Source organism: Uranotaenia lowii, chromosome 1 (assembly GCF_029784155.1).
Source record: "Uranotaenia lowii strain MFRU-FL chromosome 1, ASM2978415v1, whole genome shotgun sequence".
Classification (NCBI taxonomy): domain Eukaryota; kingdom Metazoa; phylum Arthropoda; class Insecta; order Diptera; family Culicidae; genus Uranotaenia; species Uranotaenia lowii.
In genome coordinates, this window is record NC_073691.1 from 63,636,917 (window position 1) to 63,658,561 (window position 21,645).

General features: G+C 38.2%; 1 protein-coding gene across 1 annotated transcript; it reads left to right on the top strand.

Annotated features, from left to right (window-relative positions):
- The first annotated feature begins 15,497 nt into the window (after positions 1-15,497).
- On the top strand, positions 15,498-21,137 carry LOC129739388 (intraflagellar transport protein 172 homolog). The gene is made up of 3 exons (XM_055730817.1): positions 15,498-15,706; positions 15,763-17,804; positions 17,919-21,137. The coding sequence occupies exons 1-3, from the start codon at positions 15,668-15,670 to the stop codon at positions 21,058-21,060; spliced, it is 5,223 nt and encodes a 1,740-aa protein (XP_055586792.1). The 5' UTR covers positions 15,498-15,667; the 3' UTR covers positions 21,061-21,137.
- Positions 21,138-21,645: the final 508 nt, after the last annotated feature.

Sequence of the window (21,645 nt, forward strand, 5' to 3'; positions counted from 1 at the left end):
GGAAACTTATTAACGTACACCATACTTTACCCTGCAACATTTCATTATTTAGGAGAAGTAGTACCGGGATAGAGGTGGTACTACCTTAACCTATACAATGAAATCTGGTTGGTCCGAAGTCTACATGTGGTGAACACGTATACTCCGGACGGGCAAAATATGGCGTACGTTAAGCTCCAGAAAGCTTCCCTATTGCGCGCAATGGTTCTATCGATGCGCTAGCCGTGTTGATATTTCGTTATCACGGCATGAATGCACTGTATGAGTGCTAATCATTAGGGTCAACGGTCCAATTTGGCTAAGCCCGAATTATTTTGAACCATTGATTTGATTTGATTTTTAAAGCCTATTATTATGATTTTTAAGATAAGTTAACCACCGTTAATTAATTTTGTAAATTTATTTTTCGGCATATCGGTGAAAAGTAGTTATGAAATTGATAAAGATGGATAGAGAAGTGAGAAGAAAATTTACAGATGTTGAAAAGAGCGAAAGAGCATTTTTGCGAGGAAACTTATTAACGTACACCATACTTTACCCTGCAACATTTCATTATTTAGGAGAAGTAGTACCGGGATAGAGGTGGTACTACCTTAACCTATACAATGAAATCTGGTTGGTCCGAAGTCTACATGTGGTGAACACGTATACTCCGGACGGGCAAAATATGGCGTACGTTAAGCTCCAGAAAGCTTCCCTATTGCGCGCAATGGTTCTATCGATGCGCTAGCCGTGTTGATATTTCGTTATCACGGCATGAATGCACTGTATGAGTGCTAATCATTAGGGTCAACGGTCCAATTTGGCTAAGCCCGAATTATTTTGAACCATTGATTTGATTTGATTTTTAAAGCCTATTATTATGATTTTTAAGATAAGTTAACCACCGTTAATTAATTTTGTAAATTTATTTTTCGGCATATCGGTGAAAAGTAGTTATGAAATTGATAAAGATGGATAGAGAAGTGAGAAGAAAATTTACAGATGTTGAAAAGAGCGAAAGAGCATTTTTGCGAGGAAACTTATTAACGTACACCATACTTTACCCTGCAACATTTCATTATTTAGGAGAAGTAGTACCGGGATAGAGGTGGTACTACCTTAACCTATACAATGAAATCTGGTTGGTCCGAAGTCTACATGTGGTGAACACGTATACTCCGGACGGGCAAAATATGGCGTACGTTAAGCTCCAGAAAGCTTCCCTATTGCGCGCAATGGTTCTATCGATGCGCTAGCCGTGTTGATATTTCGTTATCACGGCATGAATGCACTGTATGAGTGCTAATCATTAGGGTCAACGGTCCAATTTGGCTAAGCCCGAATTATTTTGAACCATTGATTTGATTTGATTTTTAAAGCCTATTATTATGATTTTTAAGATAAGTTAACCACCGTTAATTAATTTTGTAAATTTATTTTTCGGCATATCGGTGAAAAGTAGTTATGAAATTGATAAAGATGGATAGAGAAGTGAGAAGAAAATTTACAGATGTTGAAAAGAGCGAAAGAGCATTTTTGCGAGGAAACTTATTAACGTACACCATACTTTACCCTGCAACATTTCATTATTTAGGAGAAGTAGTACCGGGATAGAGGTGGTACTACCTTAACCTATACAATGAAATCTGGTTGGTCCGAAGTCTACATGTGGTGAACACGTATACTCCGGACGGGCAAAATATGGCGTACGTTAAGCTCCAGAAAGCTTCCCTATTGCGCGCAATGGTTCTATCGATGCGCTAGCCGTGTTGATATTTCGTTATCACGGCATGAATGCACTGTATGAGTGCTAATCATTAGGGTCAACGGTCCAATTTGGCTAAGCCCGAATTATTTTGAACCATTGATTTGATTTGATTTTTAAAGCCTATTATTATGATTTTTAAGATAAGTTAACCACCGTTAATTAATTTTGTAAATTTATTTTTCGGCATATCGGTGAAAAGTAGTTATGAAATTGATAAAGATGGATAGAGAAGTGAGAAGAAAATTTACAGATGTTGAAAAGAGCGAAAGAGCATTTTTGCGAGGAAACTTATTAACGTACACCATACTTTACCCTGCAACATTTCATTATTTAGGAGAAGTAGTACCGGGATAGAGGTGGTACTACCTTAACCTATACAATGAAATCTGGTTGGTCCGAAGTCTACATGTGGTGAACACGTATACTCCGGACGGGCAAAATATGGCGTACGTTAAGCTCCAGAAAGCTTCCCTATTGCGCGCAATGGTTCTATCGATGCGCTAGCCGTGTTGATATTTCGTTATCACGGCATGAATGCACTGTATGAGTGCTAATCATTAGGGTCAACGGTCCAATTTGGCTAAGCCCGAATTATTTTGAACCATTGATTTGATTTGATTTTTAAAGCCTATTATTATGATTTTTAAGATAAGTTAACCACCGTTAATTAATTTTGTAAATTTATTTTTCGGCATATCGGTGAAAAGTAGTTATGAAATTGATAAAGATGGATAGAGAAGTGAGAAGAAAATTTACAGATGTTGAAAAGAGCGAAAGAGCATTTTTGCGAGGAAACTTATTAACGTACACCATACTTTACCCTGCAACATTTCATTATTTAGGAGAAGTAGTACCGGGATAGAGGTGGTACTACCTTAACCTATACAATGAAATCTGGTTGGTCCGAAGTCTACATGTGGTGAACACGTATACTCCGGACGGGCAAAATATGGCGTACGTTAAGCTCCAGAAAGCTTCCCTATTGCGCGCAATGGTTCTATCGATGCGCTAGCCGTGTTGATATTTCGTTATCACGGCATGAATGCACTGTATGAGTGCTAATCATTAGGGTCAACGGTCCAATTTGGCTAAGCCCGAATTATTTTGAACCATTGATTTGATTTGATTTTTAAAGCCTATTATTATGATTTTTAAGATAAGTTAACCACCATAACTACTTTTCACCGATATGCCGAAAAATAAATTTACAAAATTAATTAACGGTGGTTAACTTATCTTAGAATTCAGATTCAGAATTCAGATTCAGAATTCAGATTCAGAATTCAGATTCAGAATTCAGATTCTGTAAATTTATTTTTCGGCATATCGGTGAAAAGTAGTTTTGAAATTGATAAAGATGGATAGAAAAGTGAGAAGAAAATTTACAGATGTTGAAAAGAGCGAAAGAGCATTTTTGCGAGGAAGCTTATTAACGTACACCATACTTTACCCTGCAACATTTCATTATTTAGGAGAAGTAGTACCGGGATAGAGGTGGCACTACCTTAACCTATACAATGAAATCTGGTTGGTCCGAAGTCTACATGTGGTGAACACGTATACTCCGGACGGGCTATCCGGAGTATACGTGTTCACCACATGTAGACTTCGGACCAACCAGATTTCATTGTATAGGTTAAGGTAGTGCCACCTCTATCCCGGTACTACTTCTCCTAAATAATGAAATGTTGCAGGGTAAAGTATGGTGTACGTTAATAAGTTTCCTCGCAAAAATGCTCTTTCGCTCTTTTCAACATCTGTAAATTTTCTTCTCACTTTTCTATCCATCTTTATCAATTTCAAAACTACTTTTCACCGATATGCCGAAAAATAAATTTACAAAATTAATTAACGGTGGTTAACTTATCTTTAGAATTCAGATTCAGAATTCAGATTCAGAATTCAGATTCAGAATTCAGATTCAGAATTCAGATTCAGAATTCAGAATTCAGATTCAGAATTCAGATTCAGAATTCAGATTCAGAATTCAGATTCAGAATTCAGATTCAGAATTCAGATTCAGAATTCAGAATTCAGATTCAGAATTCAGATTCAGAATTCAGATTCAGAATTCAGATTCGGAATTCAGATTCAGAATTCAGATTCAGAATTCAGATTCAGAATTCAGATTCAGAATTCAGATTCAGAATTCAGATTCAGAATTCAGATTCAGAATTCAGATTCAGAATTCAGATTCAGAATTCAGATTCAGAATTCAGATTCAGAATTCAGATTCAGAATTCAGATTCAGAATTCAGATTCAGACTTCAGATTCAGAATTCAGAATTCAGATTCAGAATTCAGATTCAGAATTCAGATTCAGAATTCAGATTCAGAATCCAGATTCAGAATTCAGATTCCGAATTCAGATTCCGAATTCAGAATTCAGATTCAGAATCCAGATTCAGAATTCAGATTCCGAATTCAGATTCCGAATTCAGATTCAGAATTCAGATTCAGAATTCAGATTCAGAATTCAGATTCAGAATTCAGATTCAGAATTCAGATTCAGAATTCAGATTCAGAATTCAGATTCAGAATTCAGATTCAGAATTCAGATTCAGAATTCAGATTCAGAATTCAGATTCAGAATTCAGATTCAGAATTCAGATTCAGAATTCAGATTCAGAATTCAGATTCAGAATTCAGATTCAGAATTCAGATTCAGAATTCAGATTCAGAATTCAGATTCAGAATTCAGATTCAGAATTCAGATTCAGAATTCAGATTCAGAATTCAGATTCAGAATTCAGATTCAGAATTCAGATTCAGAATTCAGATTCAGAATTCAGATTCAGAATTCAGATTCAGAATTCAGATTCAGAATTCAGATTCAGAATTCAGATTCAGAATTCAGATTCAGAATTCAGATTCAGAATTCAGATTCAGAATTCAGATTCAGAATTCAGATTCAGAATTCAGATTCAGAATTCAGATTCAGAATTCAGATTCAGAATTCAGATTCAGAATTCAGATTCAGAATTCAGATTCAGAATTCAGATTCAGAATTCAGATTCAGAATTCAGATTCAGAATTCAGATTCAGAATTCAGATTCAGAATTCAGATTCAGAATTCAGATTCAGAATTCAGATTCAGAATTCAGATTCAATATTCAGATTCAGAATTCAGATTCAGAATTCAGATTCAGAATTCAGATTCAGAATTCAGAATTCAGATTCAGAATTCAGATTCAGAATTCAGATTCAGAATTCAGATTCAGAATTCAGATTCAGAATTCAGATTCAGAATTCAGATTAAGAATTCAGATTCAGAATTCAGATTCAGAATTCAGATTCAGAATTCAGATTCAGAATTCAGATTCAGAATTCAGATTCAGAATTCAGATTCAGAATTCAGATTCAGAATTCAGATTTAGAATTCAGATTCAGACTTCAGATTTAGAATTCAGATTCAGAATTCAGAATTCAGATTCAGAATTCAGATTCAGATTTCAGATTCAGAATTCAGATTCAGAATTCAGATTCAGAATTCAGATTCAGAATTCAGATTCAGAATTCAGATTCAGAATTCAGATTCAGAATTCAGAATTCAGAGTTCAGATTCAGATTCAGAATTCAGATTCGGAATTCAGAGTTCAGATTCAGATTCAGAATTCAGATTCAGATTCAGAATTCAGATTCAGAATTCAGAATTCAGATTCAGAATTCAGATTCAGAATTCAGATTCAGAATTCAGATTCAGAATTCAGATTCAGAATTCAGATTCAGAATTCAGATTCAGAATTCAGATTCAGAATTCAGATTCAGAATTCAGATTCAGAATTCAGATTCAGAATTCAGATTCAGAATTCAGATTCAGAATTCAGATTCAGAATTCAGATTCAGAATTCAGATTCAGAATTCAGATTCAGAATTCAGATTCAGAATTCAGATTCAGAATTCAGATTCAGAATTCAGATTCAGAATTCAGATTCAGAATTCAGATTCAGAATTCAGATTCAGAATTCAGATTCAGAATTCAGATTCAGAATTCAGATTCCGAATTCAGATTCAGAATTCAGATTAAGAATTCAGATTCAGAATTCAGATCCAGAATTCAGATTCAGAAATCAGATTCAGAATTCAGAATTCAGATTCAGAATTAAGATTCAGAATTAAGATTCAGAATTCAGAATTCAGATTCAGAATTCAGATTCAGAGTTCAGATTCAGATTCAGAATTCAGATTCAGAATTCAGATTTAGAATTCAGATTCAGAATTCAGAATTCAGATTCAGAATTCAGATTCAGAATCTCTTTTCATAGCGATCAAGGATTAAGAAATTTTGACTCATCAAATGTGTACTTATTTCAAACGAGAATAATCCTTTATTTGTATAAAAAAAACTGTGGTCTGTTTTCCAGTTTTTCAATTTTTTCTTTCAACAATGACTGAGAACAACATAAAATCAAATAACAAGTTATATTTTATCAAAAGGGAACGTATGAAAGGTCTCCTTTAGAAAAGAAGGCACAATCCAAGCACGACCACACAATCAAGCACCATCAAACATCTCGACGCCCCGTTTACTTTTGAACTTTCAAACGCCTGTAATTTTGGGCTGGTGTGAGATCCGTTTTCGCAAGTGCAATAAACAAAATTAAAAACAACACCGATGACTATCAGAGGTCCTTCCACTCCAGGAGCTCCAAAACTAAGCAAAATTCAAGAAAGATGCTTGGTCGAAGCTGAAGGAAAAAAAAACTCTGTTCCCGGGAAATTATATTTTCATCAGCACAACGTCCTCGTTTGCGCGATGATAAATGAGACATAAATGCCAATCTCCCAAACCTCCTAAACAACGTCCGGTGTGTTTTTGGCTCAAAAAGGCTACCTACCTAAGTCGATGGTTTTTTTTAAAGAAGTATTCGAAATGCTTGTGCTTTATCTCAATTGAAATTCTGTGAGCCAAGCGGGAAGCCGGCCGATCATACACGATCAACTAACATGAAAAGGGTGTAAGTTTAATTTTCACCTTCAGGAAGATAAAAATATAATTATTAAAAGCCGACGAAGTGATTTGATCGTACTAGAAATGCTGTAAATTGCGTTTTGGGTAATTTGAAGCTGGGTTTATGTTTGATGATCAAGTGCATGAGATTGCAACCGATTTAATTATAATTAGTTTTTAGTCATAAAATAAGATGTATGGATTTTCGATAATAAAATCCCACAAAACATTTCAATAGTTGAAACGGGACATTAAGTAATGTAACACAGCTAACTTATTCATAATGTAGGTCTCAAAATTGCTTTAAACAAATATCAAATGTATTTAGGTTCTTTTTGAGCTCAACAACAACTGTGCAAATTTGAGGGCTCAAGAATTTGTCATGGGCTTCTAACTGTGTATGGGAATAAAAACAACAAATCGTTGTTGAAAAATCGTGCAGTTTTGCCAATTTCTTAAAACAAATTTCGTTGCTGCAGCATGTGAGCTTCTTGGAAATTCATACAAAATAAACTGATTCTACAACGAATCGATATCATTCGGAGCGAAACAAATCCAACCACGGAGATTCCAAAAATAGACCTAAAATTGATTTACTCTACAGCACATCACCATCACATATCTAACACTTAAAGACTCAAGGATTTTTTTTTGTTTTTTTAAGGCTAAAAGTGTATTGTAAAAAACGAAGTAAAAACTTCTGAAAATTACACAAAATTGTAAATCGCGTGATTATTGTTTCATATATAGTAGTACTGCAATATTTTTGTTTTATTCTGTTCATCCCTTTAATACCCAAAAGAAAATTAACGATTTTGAAATTGGAGCGAAAATATAACTCATAACCATTTGCTTGCTAAGCTTTAGGTTATGAGAGCTAAGTAGTATTAGATAAAATAATATTGTACATTTCAATGGGTAGCTCAAATTGGTGAAATCTAAGCAACAAAATGGTCAACAAATTCAAATTTAACACTCTCAGTATCTCAACAAAAGTTGTTTGATGAAATTTGGTTCAAGGTATGGAAAGTAACAGCTATTTCAACTTTGAGGTCCAACTTTTTTCAACCTTGGTCATTTTATCTGTGTTAGCTAGATTTACTCAAAATATATTGTTTACAATGGAAATCAATCATCTTGGAACGGTTTCTTCTAATCTTTTCATCAGAACAACTTCTAAATCCATATTATGCTAAACCCTCATCCGTCCCAGAAAATTTTACCTGTTAGAGTTGGCTGGTAAATGGTGGATAATGTGCAACACGAGACCCCATAGTGGTCATATCACCTCTTATTCACAACTCCTATCTCTACCTCCCCGCGGTGCCGGCTGGGGTGCGAGTAACCTAAGCGGAGATCGGGTACCCAACCCCGGTGGATGCTTTGGTCGCATGCAGACTGAAAAGGTGGCCGCACGCGTCTGTTCCCCAGGTCAGGGGCGGCGTGCAACAACAACCGAGCATCTGTTTTCCAGGTCAGGGGCGGCTCAAACAGCGTCTGTCTTGCAGCAAGCGGCTGTATTTATGAAATGCGGCTCTCGCCAGCTAAGTCCAAGATGGCAGCCCCATCGCGGGATAGGGACTTTAGGCTAACAACCTACTGCTCTCGATTCATAAACTTGTTACGGAATCCGAAAGAAATGACCGACCTGGAACTTTGGCGACGACTTTTAGCATGAAAACACGGACACGAATTGGAACTTGGAATGTTTCAACCCTTGCCCAACAAGGCAAGCTGGCTCAACTTGCTAGAGAAGCTAGCCGCCTTAAGCTTGAAATTCTGGGACTGAGCGAAGTCCGTTGGCCTAATACTGGAGAACACAAGACACAATCCGGGCAAGTCCTGCTTTACTCTGGCATAAATACGAGGAGAACATGCTACTCGGGAACGAGGAGTTGGTTTCCTGTTAAGCCCGCAGGCCTACGCGGCCCTCATTAGATGGGAACCAATAAACGAAAGAATAATCGTAGCCAGATTTAGAACACGGCTTAGAAACCTTACAATGGTCCAGTGTTATGCGCCAACTGACGTTGCCGATTTGCAGGAGAAAGAGCAGTTTTACAGTCAACTGAACAGCGTGGTAGAGAAAATTCCGAAGGGTGACATTCAAATCCATTTGGGCGACTTCAACGCAAAGATTGGCTCCGACAATCAGGACCTTGAGCGCATCATGGGGCGCCATGGCCTAGGACAGATGAGCGAAAACGGAGAGCTGTTTGTAGAATTTTGTGGCAACAACAACATGGTGATTGGTTGATCGCTCTTCCCCCATCGACCAGCACATAAGGTCACTTGGGTATCTCGAGATGGCCGAACAGAATATCAAATTGACCACATCTGCATCAGCCGAAAATGGAGAAGGAGCCTTCTAGATGTCCGCAACAAACGAAGCGCAGACATTGCATCTGACCATCACCTCGTCCTTGGCGAGATACGACAGATGAACAGCTAGAATCCCGAGCCTCGGAGCTGCCGACAGACGGAACAGTCGAAGAACAGTGGTGTGGAATCAAGAATGCCTTTATCACGACGAGCCATGGTACTCTCGGTAAAGTTTGTGGAAGAAGAAGTGAATGGATGTCGGATGAAACTTGGAGGATGGTCGATGATCGGAGAAAGGCGGAAGTCGGAATTGAGCAGGCATGTACCGGGTCAGCCAAAGCAGCCGCCCGCTTACGTTAAGCGGAGTCGGAAAAGGCAGTTAAACGAGCTTGTAGACGAGACAAGAGAGCCTGGACAAACTCCCTAGCCGAAGAGGGGGAAAGAGCCGGAACAAATCAACGAATTCCAGGACTCTCTTCTGCTGGTGTTCGTTGATTTCGAAAAAGCATTCGACCGACTTAACCATGAAAACATCTGGGTGGCTCTAAGGTGAAGAGGGGTTCCAGAGAAACTAGTCCATCTTATCGAAGCACAATACTAGGCATTTTCGTGCAAGGTCTTGCACGACGGTGTCTTGTCCGAACCGATCCCGGTAACTGCTGGAGTGAGACAAGGATGTATTTTATCACCGCTCATTTTTCTAATCGTAATGGATGAGATTCTGACTAGATCGATCGGATGTGCACCGAACCGAGGATTGCCGTGGAATCCTTCAACAATGGACCATTTGAACGACTTTGACCTGGCTGACGATATTGTTTTGCTCGCCCAAACACATCCGGATATGCAGAGCAAACTCGACGACCTCATCGAAAGTTCCAAGGCAGCAGGTCTGAAAGTCAATTTCGGAAAAACCAAGTCGATGGAGATCAACACAGGAAATCCCTCCAGTTTCATGGTAGCTGGGCAACAAGTTGAGAAAGTGGAGTGCTTCCAGTATCTTGGTAGCCAGATAACGCCTGATGGTGGTACCAGGAAAGACATTGAAACCCGGATCAGAAAAGCCCGATTTGCGTTTGCGAGTCTCCGAAACATCTGGCGTTCATGCCAGATCTCTCTACGAACGAAAATCCGAATCTTCAACTCAAACGTCAAATCCGTATTGCTGTACGGGTGCGAAACTTGGTGCACATATGCGGTGACGACGCGAAAACTGCAAGTATTTGTAACCCCCTGCCTGCGGAATATCATTTGCACTCGGTGGCCTGGCAACTTGATCTCGAATGAGGAACTACATCGCCGTTGTCATCGAAGAGCGCTAGAAATCGAGATTCGGGAACGTAAGTGGAGATGGATTGAGCATACGCTGCGAAGAGATGAAAACGAGATTTGCAGAGAGGCGCTAGATTGGAATCCAGAAGGTCATCGAAGAAGAGGCAGACCCAGAAACTCGTGGCGGCGAAGCCTAGTCGCTGAAATCCGAACTGTCAACGAGAATCTTGACTGGGACCAGGTGAAGACGCTGGCTCCGGATCGTCAACAGCGGAGGTCTTTTACCAGGGCCCTGTGCACTGGAGGATCGGCGCGGGATCATTAAGTAAGTAAGTATAAGAGTTGCTGGAGTGTCAATTTGACACATCTGACTAAAACAGCTACATCTCTCTTGTTTCTCAACCGGTTTATAAAAAAAATTCTAGATTAAGAAACCTTGTATTGGAACTCAAATGTGTTTCCCTGACATTTTTCAGCTACAACTACAGTTTTCCATTATTCAAAGTCTAAGGAAAAAATCCGAAAAACATGCTTCGGAAAAAAGACTGTAGATCAGTTACAAAGAACTAATCAAAAACACTTAGTGTTCAGAAAGCTGAAGATAGAAGCTATACGTTGTGCAAAAGCAGAGACATAAGAAGAACCACCTAATAGAGGAGGGTTTTGGCGACTGATTTTTTTTCTATGAAAATACACAGAGAACAGACGTACATGCTAGCCCACGAAACTTGTGTTAAAATTCCAACGCCCTTTTTGAATCAATTTTTGTTTTTCGGCTGGGAAACCAGATATCTCCAAACACCCCAAAGAGAACTGTCAAAACAAAACTGAGAAAAAATAACAAAATTTAAATAGGTCAGTTAGACAGGTCTTATGAACTACTTGGTATGTTTCTAGAAAATTGCTGTTAGAGCTTCCTAGCACATTCGTCATGTAGCATAAAAAATGTATCCTTAAATTTATCCGCTTCTTTCTTCAAATTGTCAAAAAATACTAAATTTTGTCCATTGGGATGCAAATGTGATAGGGTAACGGATTTATTTTAGACCAGGGAACTTATTTTGGACCTCCTTGTCTAACTCTCTTAAAAAACAACTAATCATGAAAAAATTTAGCGCATTATATCGAGTGCCCGGGATTCAACTCATTGCTCAAAATGTGTCATGATTAATTGCTTTATGGGAGAGCTAGACAAGGTGGTTCCAAATTAGTCCCCTACGTGACCCTACGTGAATGAAACCCGCTTTGAGATGCCTCGAATCAGTATTGCTGGGTGAAAATGTTCTTATTTGACTGAAAAGCCGATGCTTCTTCTGCTCACTTCGATAACCGTTCAAGAAGTGCGAAAGCTTAATCCAAAAGTTGTCAGTTATTTTACTGCTTTAAGTAACAAGATACAGAAATAATTTTATCGATGTTCCAAATCTTTGATGTACTCAACATTCTAGAAGATTTGGATTTTTTTTTATTTGAGCACGAACTGAGTAATTTTAAGGAAACATTAAAAAAAAGATTTTCAACATGTTCTCAAATCAAACAAGCTAAACCAACTTAACTCTTGCGCGAATTCAATGATTTCGATGGAAAAAATATCAAATTTTAAAAGTGAAAGTAAAATATCTCAATTTAACTTTTCAAGTCTGATTATTGCATATCCAAATTCAAGATTTTAGTTCGAAATTTGACTATCTAAAAAACTGAGATTTAAAAAAATCAATCAATACACCGAGCGAATATGAAATTATCTCGTTAAGATGACATGCTGCTTTATCGGCAAATATTCTTCATTTAAAATCAATTCTTAAATGTTAATCCTGTGGAGGGTTTTTTTTTCATACATAGAAATCAGTTTATTTTCCATAAAACATACTTCCTAATAAATCAAATTCTACTTTATATTTTTGATTTTAAGTTGAAATTTTAAAATCACTTTTCCTGTCAACATTATAAGTTTACGATCTCTTGCTATTTAAATTCTTCAATGGAATAGTCATCATAATATTTTTTTTTCAATATCGATCCTAAATCTGAATTCTGCATTCAAAAATTTGAATTTTCAATCTGTTTCAGAATCTCAATACGTTTTCTGAAACTTAATTCCAAATCAAAATTTATCAATGAACCAAGATGTGAAATATTTTTTTTTTTGTCTTTATTAAAGAGAATTTCAGCCTTTGGCTGGTTCGTCTCTGGAACAGATGTGAAATATGTTTCAGAGCCCACAACCATGAATCTATAATTAAAATTTTGAAGTTTTGGGTTTCAATCATTATTTCAATTTTTTTTCACCCTACTTGTATATCTGAATTTAAATATGGGTTTCAAATGAAGATAGATCTGGTTCCGAGTTTTCAGTTTTGGACCACCATTTTGTAGCTTGGGTATGCCTGAATTACGCATAACAATTAAGTTCATGAATTTCTAATCTTAAAACAAAACAAAGACTCTGGTTTTTTCCAAATTCTGAAAATTATCTTTAAATTTTGAGATTTCTTGGCAAAACTATGAAAAATATTAAAACACATGAAACAAATGAACACATTCTTGAAGAACTAATCCTTAATTCAAAATGAAATCTCGTGGGTTATCGTAATATGTAAAAATGAATGAGATTCTTAGAACTCCAACGGAATGTTTGCATGTGAATTGTAATATTCCAGTTTAGAATACCATTTCCAACGAAATTAATAATCACAGAAAAAGCAAGCATTATGTTTGTGTGTTGTGCAGTTTGGATATGAGAGGTTAATCAAGTTCGGAAAAATTTTCACCACACCATGGAGTTTTTTTCCAAGTACAACTTTCGTATCAAGAAATGAATTTACCGTAGTACAAAATAAGTGTTTACAAACCTTTTAGAAATTAGCTCGCCTCCAGTAGATTTTAATTCGTGATTACTTTTGACCGCACTAGTTTTTTATTGTAAATTTCGATTTATAATTCAATTAAACATTCGTATTGAAATTCAAATCTTGACACACAACAACACTACCTCGACTAAAGATGTGTTTTTATGAGGAAGTTTCTATCAACAAGTTAGAAGCTATGTGACAGGTGTTTACCACTAAAATTAGCAGGAGGCTTGTGATATAGCTCAGTTGGCAAGTCTGTTGTCTCTTGAGCCGATGTCCGTGAGTTCGAGCCCAAGAGTAAACATCGAACACAGTTGTACCGGATAGTTTTTCAATAACTGTCCGCCAACTGCAACGTTGATAAAGTCGCGAATGCCATAAAGATGGTAAAACGACTATAATCGAAACAAAAAAAAAAAAAAAAACAAAAAAAACTAAAATTAGCAAAAAAAATCAAAACTAGTATCTTTTACTCTACTTCTTATCACTTTGATTATGTAAAATCGTTTATGTCATTACAAATTATATGCTGATATCAAATATTCTCCAAGAAACTAACTTCAACCTCATTTTATTTTTATGTATCTTGTGTTTCAATTTAAATACTCAACTCAACATTCCAAGGGGTTTTGATTAATAACACAAAGCCACATTTTTCGGAAGTGTAAAAAATTTGAGAGCTTCTTTTGATTTCTCTGGATGCCATAAACCCAAATATGTTTGTTTTTCTATAAGTTTTTGTTTTTGAAAACTTAAAAAAATTGAAATAATTTAAGAAAATTTCTGTTTTTTTTGACGAAAACTTTGAAACACTTTTGTTTGATTTCCCCATTCTGTATCAAGCGAGAATTTCAAAGAATGTTTTTATTGAAAAAAGAAATGTGTTCTAAAATGTTAAAAAACTTGTCTTTTTTATCTTATTACATATTTTGTTTTGATTTTTAAATGAATCTTCCGAAATTTATAGTCAAACTTTTTTTTTTGTAATATTTTTGATAACTTTGTCCAAATTCTAAATTTTTGTGTTCTGGAAACAGCGTTCTCTTTCAGCGTATTAATCTAAATTTTTAATAAGAAAAACATAGTTTCTACCTTTTTTCCTTTCCAGGACCTCTTATTTCAACTGACTGCGAAAAATACATACAGAGCTTTAAATTTGAAACTGTGAAACCGTCGCCTGATAATTTTATTTTATATTTAATTTGTTTTATTTTGTTTAAATAAACTGAATTTAATTATCAAAAAAAAAAAAAAAATCTGTTAAGTTCAAATTGGAAATTTTAAATCGAATGTTCACATTTCTAATCATGTATGAATATTTTTTCAAATTCAAGATATTACAGCGAAATTTTCAAAACTACCATTCATTTGTAAATGTAGATATAAAATGTAAATTAAGATGATTAGAAATTTTAAAATTTATAAGTTTTAAGTAAAATTGATCAAAGTGTCTTTTTAAACTAATTACCCTAAATCGAAAACTTAAAGCTCACTTTGAATCAATTCATTATCCTTCATTGAATAAGGGATTTATATTTTGCTTAGGTATTCTTATTTCCGGGATACAATGCTTTGAAAAATATTAAGTCTCCTTTTTTTTTTTAAATATGAATATATAAGAATAGAATATAAGAAAAGAATGACATAATCCAAGAAAGTTAAACAATGTCATATGAAAACTTTTTTACTCATTCAACAACTTTGTTGAAGAATGTGAAACAGCTTGACTCATGCTTTGAGAAATATCCAAGATCAAATTTTGTTTAAATCTTCTTTGAAATTTTGTTTAAATTCCCGTGTTTGGCTGATTTGAGGAAATTTTACAAAAAGAAAACTTCAATAACTTTTTTCACAGAAGTCATAATCTCTCGCAGTCTTCGGTAAAGTCAATAATTTATGTTTTAATAATATTTCTACTGTTCTACAGTTTTGCCAAAAAAAGAGTACAAATTATTCCATGAATTTTACCTATTTTCAAGAGATATCTCGAAAACAAAAGCTCATAGATAAAAACTCAGCGCTCCAAAATAAGTCCAAATATTCTCTTTAATTCTGTGCACTTCAGAAAAAATTGAATTTTGTTGCCTTCTGCTATTCAAAATTTTCTTTAACCCTTTTTAATTTTTCTATTATAATACTCTAAATAACGACTTCACAACTACCTGGGCCAATCTATAATAATGTTTATAGTACTGACTACCCTCATATCCCCTAGGAATGTTTAATGCACAAAAAAAATCCTCCTGTTGCATATCGATGGCCAACAAGTTGCATTTGGCTCACGCGCCGACACCAGTTGCATGCTGTTTTGGTTGCGACAACCTCAAACCCCTCCAACAAAATCAAACAAACACGTGCGGCACGTGCAACAAGTTGTTGTTTGTATCCGGTTGTTAGTTCCGGTTGCCCAGGCAACGTGGTTACCCCAACAACGATTTTTGTTGTTGGCCACAGAAAGAAAAATCGATATTAGAAATTAATTTTGTAAGACGTAGAAACTTGGTAGACGTTCCCGGAAAAATGCAGTTAAAATTCATGAAATCCATAGTTGAAGCCCAGGTAAAACAGACATTTTATTTGGTTTTATGCGTTATTTTGAGCATTGATATTTGTAGGACTATCTGTATCGAGTGGCGGGCATGTGCTGGTCCCCGAATAACCAGAAACTGGCAGTGGCGACCGCCGATCGTACAATTTTGCTGTTCGATGAAAACGGGGAACGGCGGGATAAATTTTCGACCAAACCGGGGGATCCTAATGCCGGAAAAAGTTCTTACGTTATTCGAGGGATTGCTTTTAGTCCGGATTCGAATCGGCTGGCAGTAGCTCAAAGTGACAACATTGTGTACGTTTATAAACTGGGTGAATCTTGGAATGAGAAAAAGGTCATCTGTAATAAGTTTCCGCAGGGAGCGGCCGTAACGTGTGTAACTTGGTTGGCAGGAGGACTGATCATCGCTGGCTTGGAGGACGGGAAAGTACGGTCGTTACACTGCAAGAACAACAAATCGAAAACTCTATATGGGGCAGAGAGCTTGGTGGTTGCCTTGGCGCCCAACTGTAGAGGAACTGGACTTTTGTCTGGTCATGAAGATGGTTCGGTTATCAAGTTCTACATAATAGAGGAACCAGGGGAGTCTTCCGGAAGGATCTTACAGCATCCGGTGGCTCCGGTATCATTAGCATGGCCTCAAAGTGGAATATTTGTCAGTGGATGTGACAAGAAGATTTGTTTCTATGATACTCTTGGACGTTTAACGCGCACTTTCGATTACACTCGTGATGATTTGGAACGAGAATTCACTGTAGCGGCTTCAAGTCCAAATGGCCAAGCCGTTGCCGTTGGAAGCTTTGATCGTATCAGAATCTTCTCTTGGAGTCCTCGTCAGAATACCTGGACTGAAGCTCTGTGCAAAAGTATCCCAAATCTCTATACAGTTACCGCCCTAGCTTGGAGAAAAGATGGATCTCGATTAACTGTGGGATCACTTTGTGGAGCAGTATTAGGTTACGAATCGGTGCTTCGGCGAACCATCTGGCAAGACAAGTTCGAGCTGACCTTTGTAGCCCCAAGTCAAGTGTTACTCAAATCTCTCCACGAGCCGTTTCACACTATGATAGTGGAATCTCAGCTAGGTCTGGAAATCGACGATGTTCGGATCATGGGCAAAGACAACTATTTGGTGGGTCGAACCGAAGACTCCCTAATACTGTGTGATCTCATCCGAGCTCTAACAAGTGAGATCCCTTGGATTGCAACCGGTCGCCATGAGCGATTTTACTTCGAGAATCCAACTGTGGCCTTAATTTTCAACGCAGGAGAACTCTCGTTGGTTGAGTATGGAGAAAATTTCATTCTCGGCTCAGTGAGAACAGAATTTGTCAATCCTCACGTTATATCTGTCCGTCTCAACGAACGTGGGAACTCAAAAAACAACAAGAAACTTGCCTACCTGTTAGACATGAAAACAGTATGCGTTGTAGATCTCATGTTGCAATCAACCATATCGCAAATAACTCACGATTCCAAGATCGATTGGCTTGAGCTGAGCGAAACTGGACATAAACTTTTGTTTCGCGATAAGAAAATGAGACTATTACTGGTGGATATTGCTACAGGTAAGAAGCAAACCCTGCTAGCTAAAGTTGCTTTTGTCCAGTGGGTCCCTTCTAGTGATGTTGCCATAGCTCAGAGCGACTCCAACTTAGCTATCTGGTACAACATTGACTTACCGGAACACGTGACCATTCTTCCGGTACGGGGTGACGTATTCGATGTGATACGGGAGGAAGGAAAAACAGAAGTTCATACCCGAGAAGGCGCATCAGAGCATGTTTATCATTTGGACGAAGGATTGGTGGAATTCGGAACGGCCGTCAATGACAGTGACTTCGGTAGGGCTATCTTCTACCTTGAATCATTGGGGGATACTCCTGCTGCCAAGGCAATGTGGCATAATTTGGCTTCGATTGCGCTAGCTCAACAGAATTTGTGGGTAGCGCAGAGGTGCTATGCAGCATTGGAGAATGCTTCCAAGACCTTCTACATCGGAGAGATGATAAAAATAGCTGAGAAGTACGAAGAGACCACTAGTAGTCCGGGAATGACTTGCCCGGAGGTAAGAGCACGGATGGCCTTACTAGGAGGGGATTTGAGGTAATAAGTTTATTCTATTATAACTCAATTGGTTGAGAGTCAATTGAGAAGAATTCATCACTCACAAAAAATAGTTTTAATTTGGTACTAATTTTAGTTTTTTTCTTACTGCAGATCAGCCGAACGCATCTACATCGAACAGGGTGACATTGAAGCGGCCTTGGATATGTACAAGAAGCTGCGACGTTGGGATGACGCCATCAAACTGGCCGAACGTAGGGGCTATCATGGGCTAACCGAGCTGAAAGAACAGCAAATGGAGTATCTGCTAAACACCAACCAAGAGGAGAGAGCGGGTGAAGTGCTGGAGGAACGTGGAGAAAAAGACAAAGCGATGACGTTGTACATGAAGGCAAACAAACCTGTAAAGGCGGTAAAGTTGGCTCTGAAAACACCACATCTGCTGTCAAATGAGAACATAGTGACACGCATTTCCGCATCGCTGGTAAAGGCTGAACTGTTTGAACTGGCAGCGGAACTAGCTCATCGTATCGGGCAGCAAGAAACTGCAATTGGGTTGTATCGTAAGGGAGGAGCTTATGCACGGGCTATTGATTTGGCGCGGTTTGTTTCACCGGATGAAGTTACCAGTTTGGAAGAGGAATGGGGCGATTGGTTAGTATCGAAAAGGCAGTTGGATGCATCGATTAGTCATTATATTGAAGCAGGTTGCACTGTTAAAGCTTTGGAAGCAGCAGTCGGTGCAAAACAGTGGAGGAAAGCGGTGCAAATAGCTAAAGTTGTTGATGATCCAGAGGAAATACGGAAGTATGCCGTTGAGCTAGCAGAGCATTTGTGTTTGATTGGAGATGTGAAGACAGCAGAAGAGTTATTAATTCGGGCTGAAATGTTCAAAGAGGCTGTGAATCTTTTGAATAAACATGGCCAATGGGAAAAGGCGTACGACATTGCAGAGCAGTTTTTGGATGTTGGTGAGGTACATGACTTGTTCATTGAGCTAGCTAAAGGTTTGGAAAAAGAAGGTAAGTACAGAGATGCAGAAAAGGTGTTGCTGACTGTCAATGAACCAGACATTGCTATAAACATGTATAAGGAGCAGGAGATGTATGATTCAATGATCAGGCTAGTTGAGCGTTACCACAAGAATTTGTTGGAGCAAACCCATTCGTCGTTGGCCAGGCAGTTGGAAAGCAAAGGTCGTTTAAAGAACGCCGAGGTTCACTTTTTAGCTGCTGGCGATTGGAAATCTGCCGTTCATATGTACTGCAGTGCTAATAAGTGGGAAGACGCGCATCGTGTAGCGAAACAAAAGGGAGGAGATGGAGCTTCGAATCAAGTTGCTTTTATGTGGGCAAAATCATTACCGATTGAGGGAGCTGCTAGGTTACTGACTAAAATGAATTTAATTGACAATTCCATAGCTTACGCTTGTGAAGCTGGGCAGTTCGACTTTGCACTAGATTTATGCAAAGCAAGTGGCAAGTCATCAGATGAAGTTCATTTGAAAATTGCCATGGCTTTAGAGGATGACGGAAAGTTCACTGAGGCGGAGGCTGAATTTCTTCTCGCAAACAAACCCAAAGAAGCGATCATGATGCACACTCATAGCGGAGATTGGAAATCTGCTTTGCGTGTGGCTGAACAGTATTTACCGGAAGCTACGAAAGAAGTGCTTCTAAGTCAAGCTGCTTCTGCATTGGAATCCAGGAATTATCCTGAATATGAAGCGCTCATGATAAGAGCCGATAGACTTGATTTGATTCTAGAGCATTACAAAGAGTATAATATGCTCACTGAAGCATTGCGGATTGCTAAAGAGTATGTTCCTTCTGCTTTGCCAGAGATACAGAAACTTTACGCAAAAGTAAATCGGGGAAGTGGATCAAACGATTCACGGTATTTGCTACAGAAAGTATCTGAATTCGCTAGAGCTGAAGAATTCAAAAAAGCAGCCGAATGTTTGTTACAAATCAATGAAACCAATGCTGATGAGGCCACCATCGGCCGTGCTCTTCTTCGAGCAGCTGAGATTTGTAATCAATTTTTGGAGGGGCCTGATGCCATGGAAATAGCACGAGAGCTAGGTCCCCGATTGATTGATATTAACCAGATTGGACCAGCTGCTCAGTTGTATCTGGCTGCAGAGTTGCCACGAGAGGCTGTTGACGTATTTATCAAAACCGATAACTGGAACAAAGCTCGGCGACTGGCTAAAGAAATCGATCCTCAGCTGGTCGCATACGTTGAGGCGCAACAGAAATCTCGCTTGAGAAACCAAGGAAACGTGGAACAGTTAGCAGACATTGACATCGTGGGAGCGCTGGATCTGCTAGCTGAGCAAGGTCAATGGACTCGTTGTATAGAGAAAGCTAAGCAACACAGCGTTCCGGTTTTACAGAAATATCTTGCCCAATACTCGGCTCAACTAATCCGTGATGGAGACTGCGTGGCAGCTTTGAACCTGTATCTGGAACATGGAGTACCGCCTGTAGCTCAGAATTTCAACATATACAACCGGATTGCGTTGGAGTGTTTTGCTCTGCGAGAGCCTGACGGAATTCATGTATGGAAGAATCTTCGTAACTTCCTCTTGAACTTGGTTCAAGCATTGCGTGGCTCTGATCAAGCAGATGCAGATACGAGCGATCGTTTTGAGCAGTTGCTGATGATAGCACACTACTATAGCACCAGGGCAGCCTGTCGTCAAGCACCCGCTTTGCAATCGATTGCTGTCAAAATATCCGTTGCAATTCTGCGCCACACGGACATCATTCCATGTGACAAGGGCTACTACGAAGCGGGAATGGATCTACGCGGATTGGGTCGAGAGTCGGAGGCATTTGTTATCCTGAACCATTACCTGGATGTATGCGAAGCGATCGAAGAAGGTTCCGGCAACCTGGTTGATCATTCTGACCTCTCATCCACGGATTTCCCCAGTTCGGTCCCGATTCCGGCGGAGCTGCATCTGAGAAATGAACTCAACTTGCACGAGGAAATCCGTGAGTGGGTGTTGGCTGTGAGCATGGATCAGAAGGTGGACCAGGTACTGCCTACCGATGATCGTAATTTGTTCGAGTCAAGTTTGGGTATTTCGGATCAGGCATGTCTGGTCAGTGGTTATCCGGTAATGGGTCGGCAGCCAGTGATTTTCCAACGTACTCATCGTCTCGCTAATCGTGATGCCTGGAGCAAACTGACCGTTGCCGCCAGGATGGCTCCACAGACGGATATCCCCAATGTTATTGAGTTTATTGAAAAATGGTGTGGACCGGCTAATTTCTTGTCCGGGTAGTTGACTAAGCGATAAATTTTTTTTTTTTCAAAATATGTTTTGATCTCAGTATTTAAGCTTTCTCATAAATAAATGGTATTTCTATTGAGCACAAACAAATCTTATAATTTTAAATCACATTTCGGCTACTAACCTTCTTCTTCTTTTCTTTTTATGGCGAGTTCGTGTGTTTACGTTACGAACTATGTTGCCAAGTCTTGTCAATTTCGTAAAAGGGGAAGTTTATGTTGGGCCTTTTCGCCTCTTTTATGTTATTACAATCGCGAAAGTTGTCAAATTTTCAGACTTGAACTGGCAGTTGCATATTTATTTAAATTTTAGATATTGGATCCATATCAGATAGAGTGACTCAGAGCGAAATGTTGTTGAGCATAACAAATCTGGCTACTTCATTGTAAGTTTTCTTGTTAGCGTTGGTTAGAAGGGTAATTAGGTCGTCGTTTAGAATGAGACTGGGAAAGTTGTTTCTAGAAAGTGTATATTTGTAACACCTGAATAATATGTGTTCAGTGTTTTCTGTCGTGTTGCAAATTTCGCATTGGTCGGTGTCTGTTAATTTCCATAGGAAAAGCCTTTGTTTGTCTA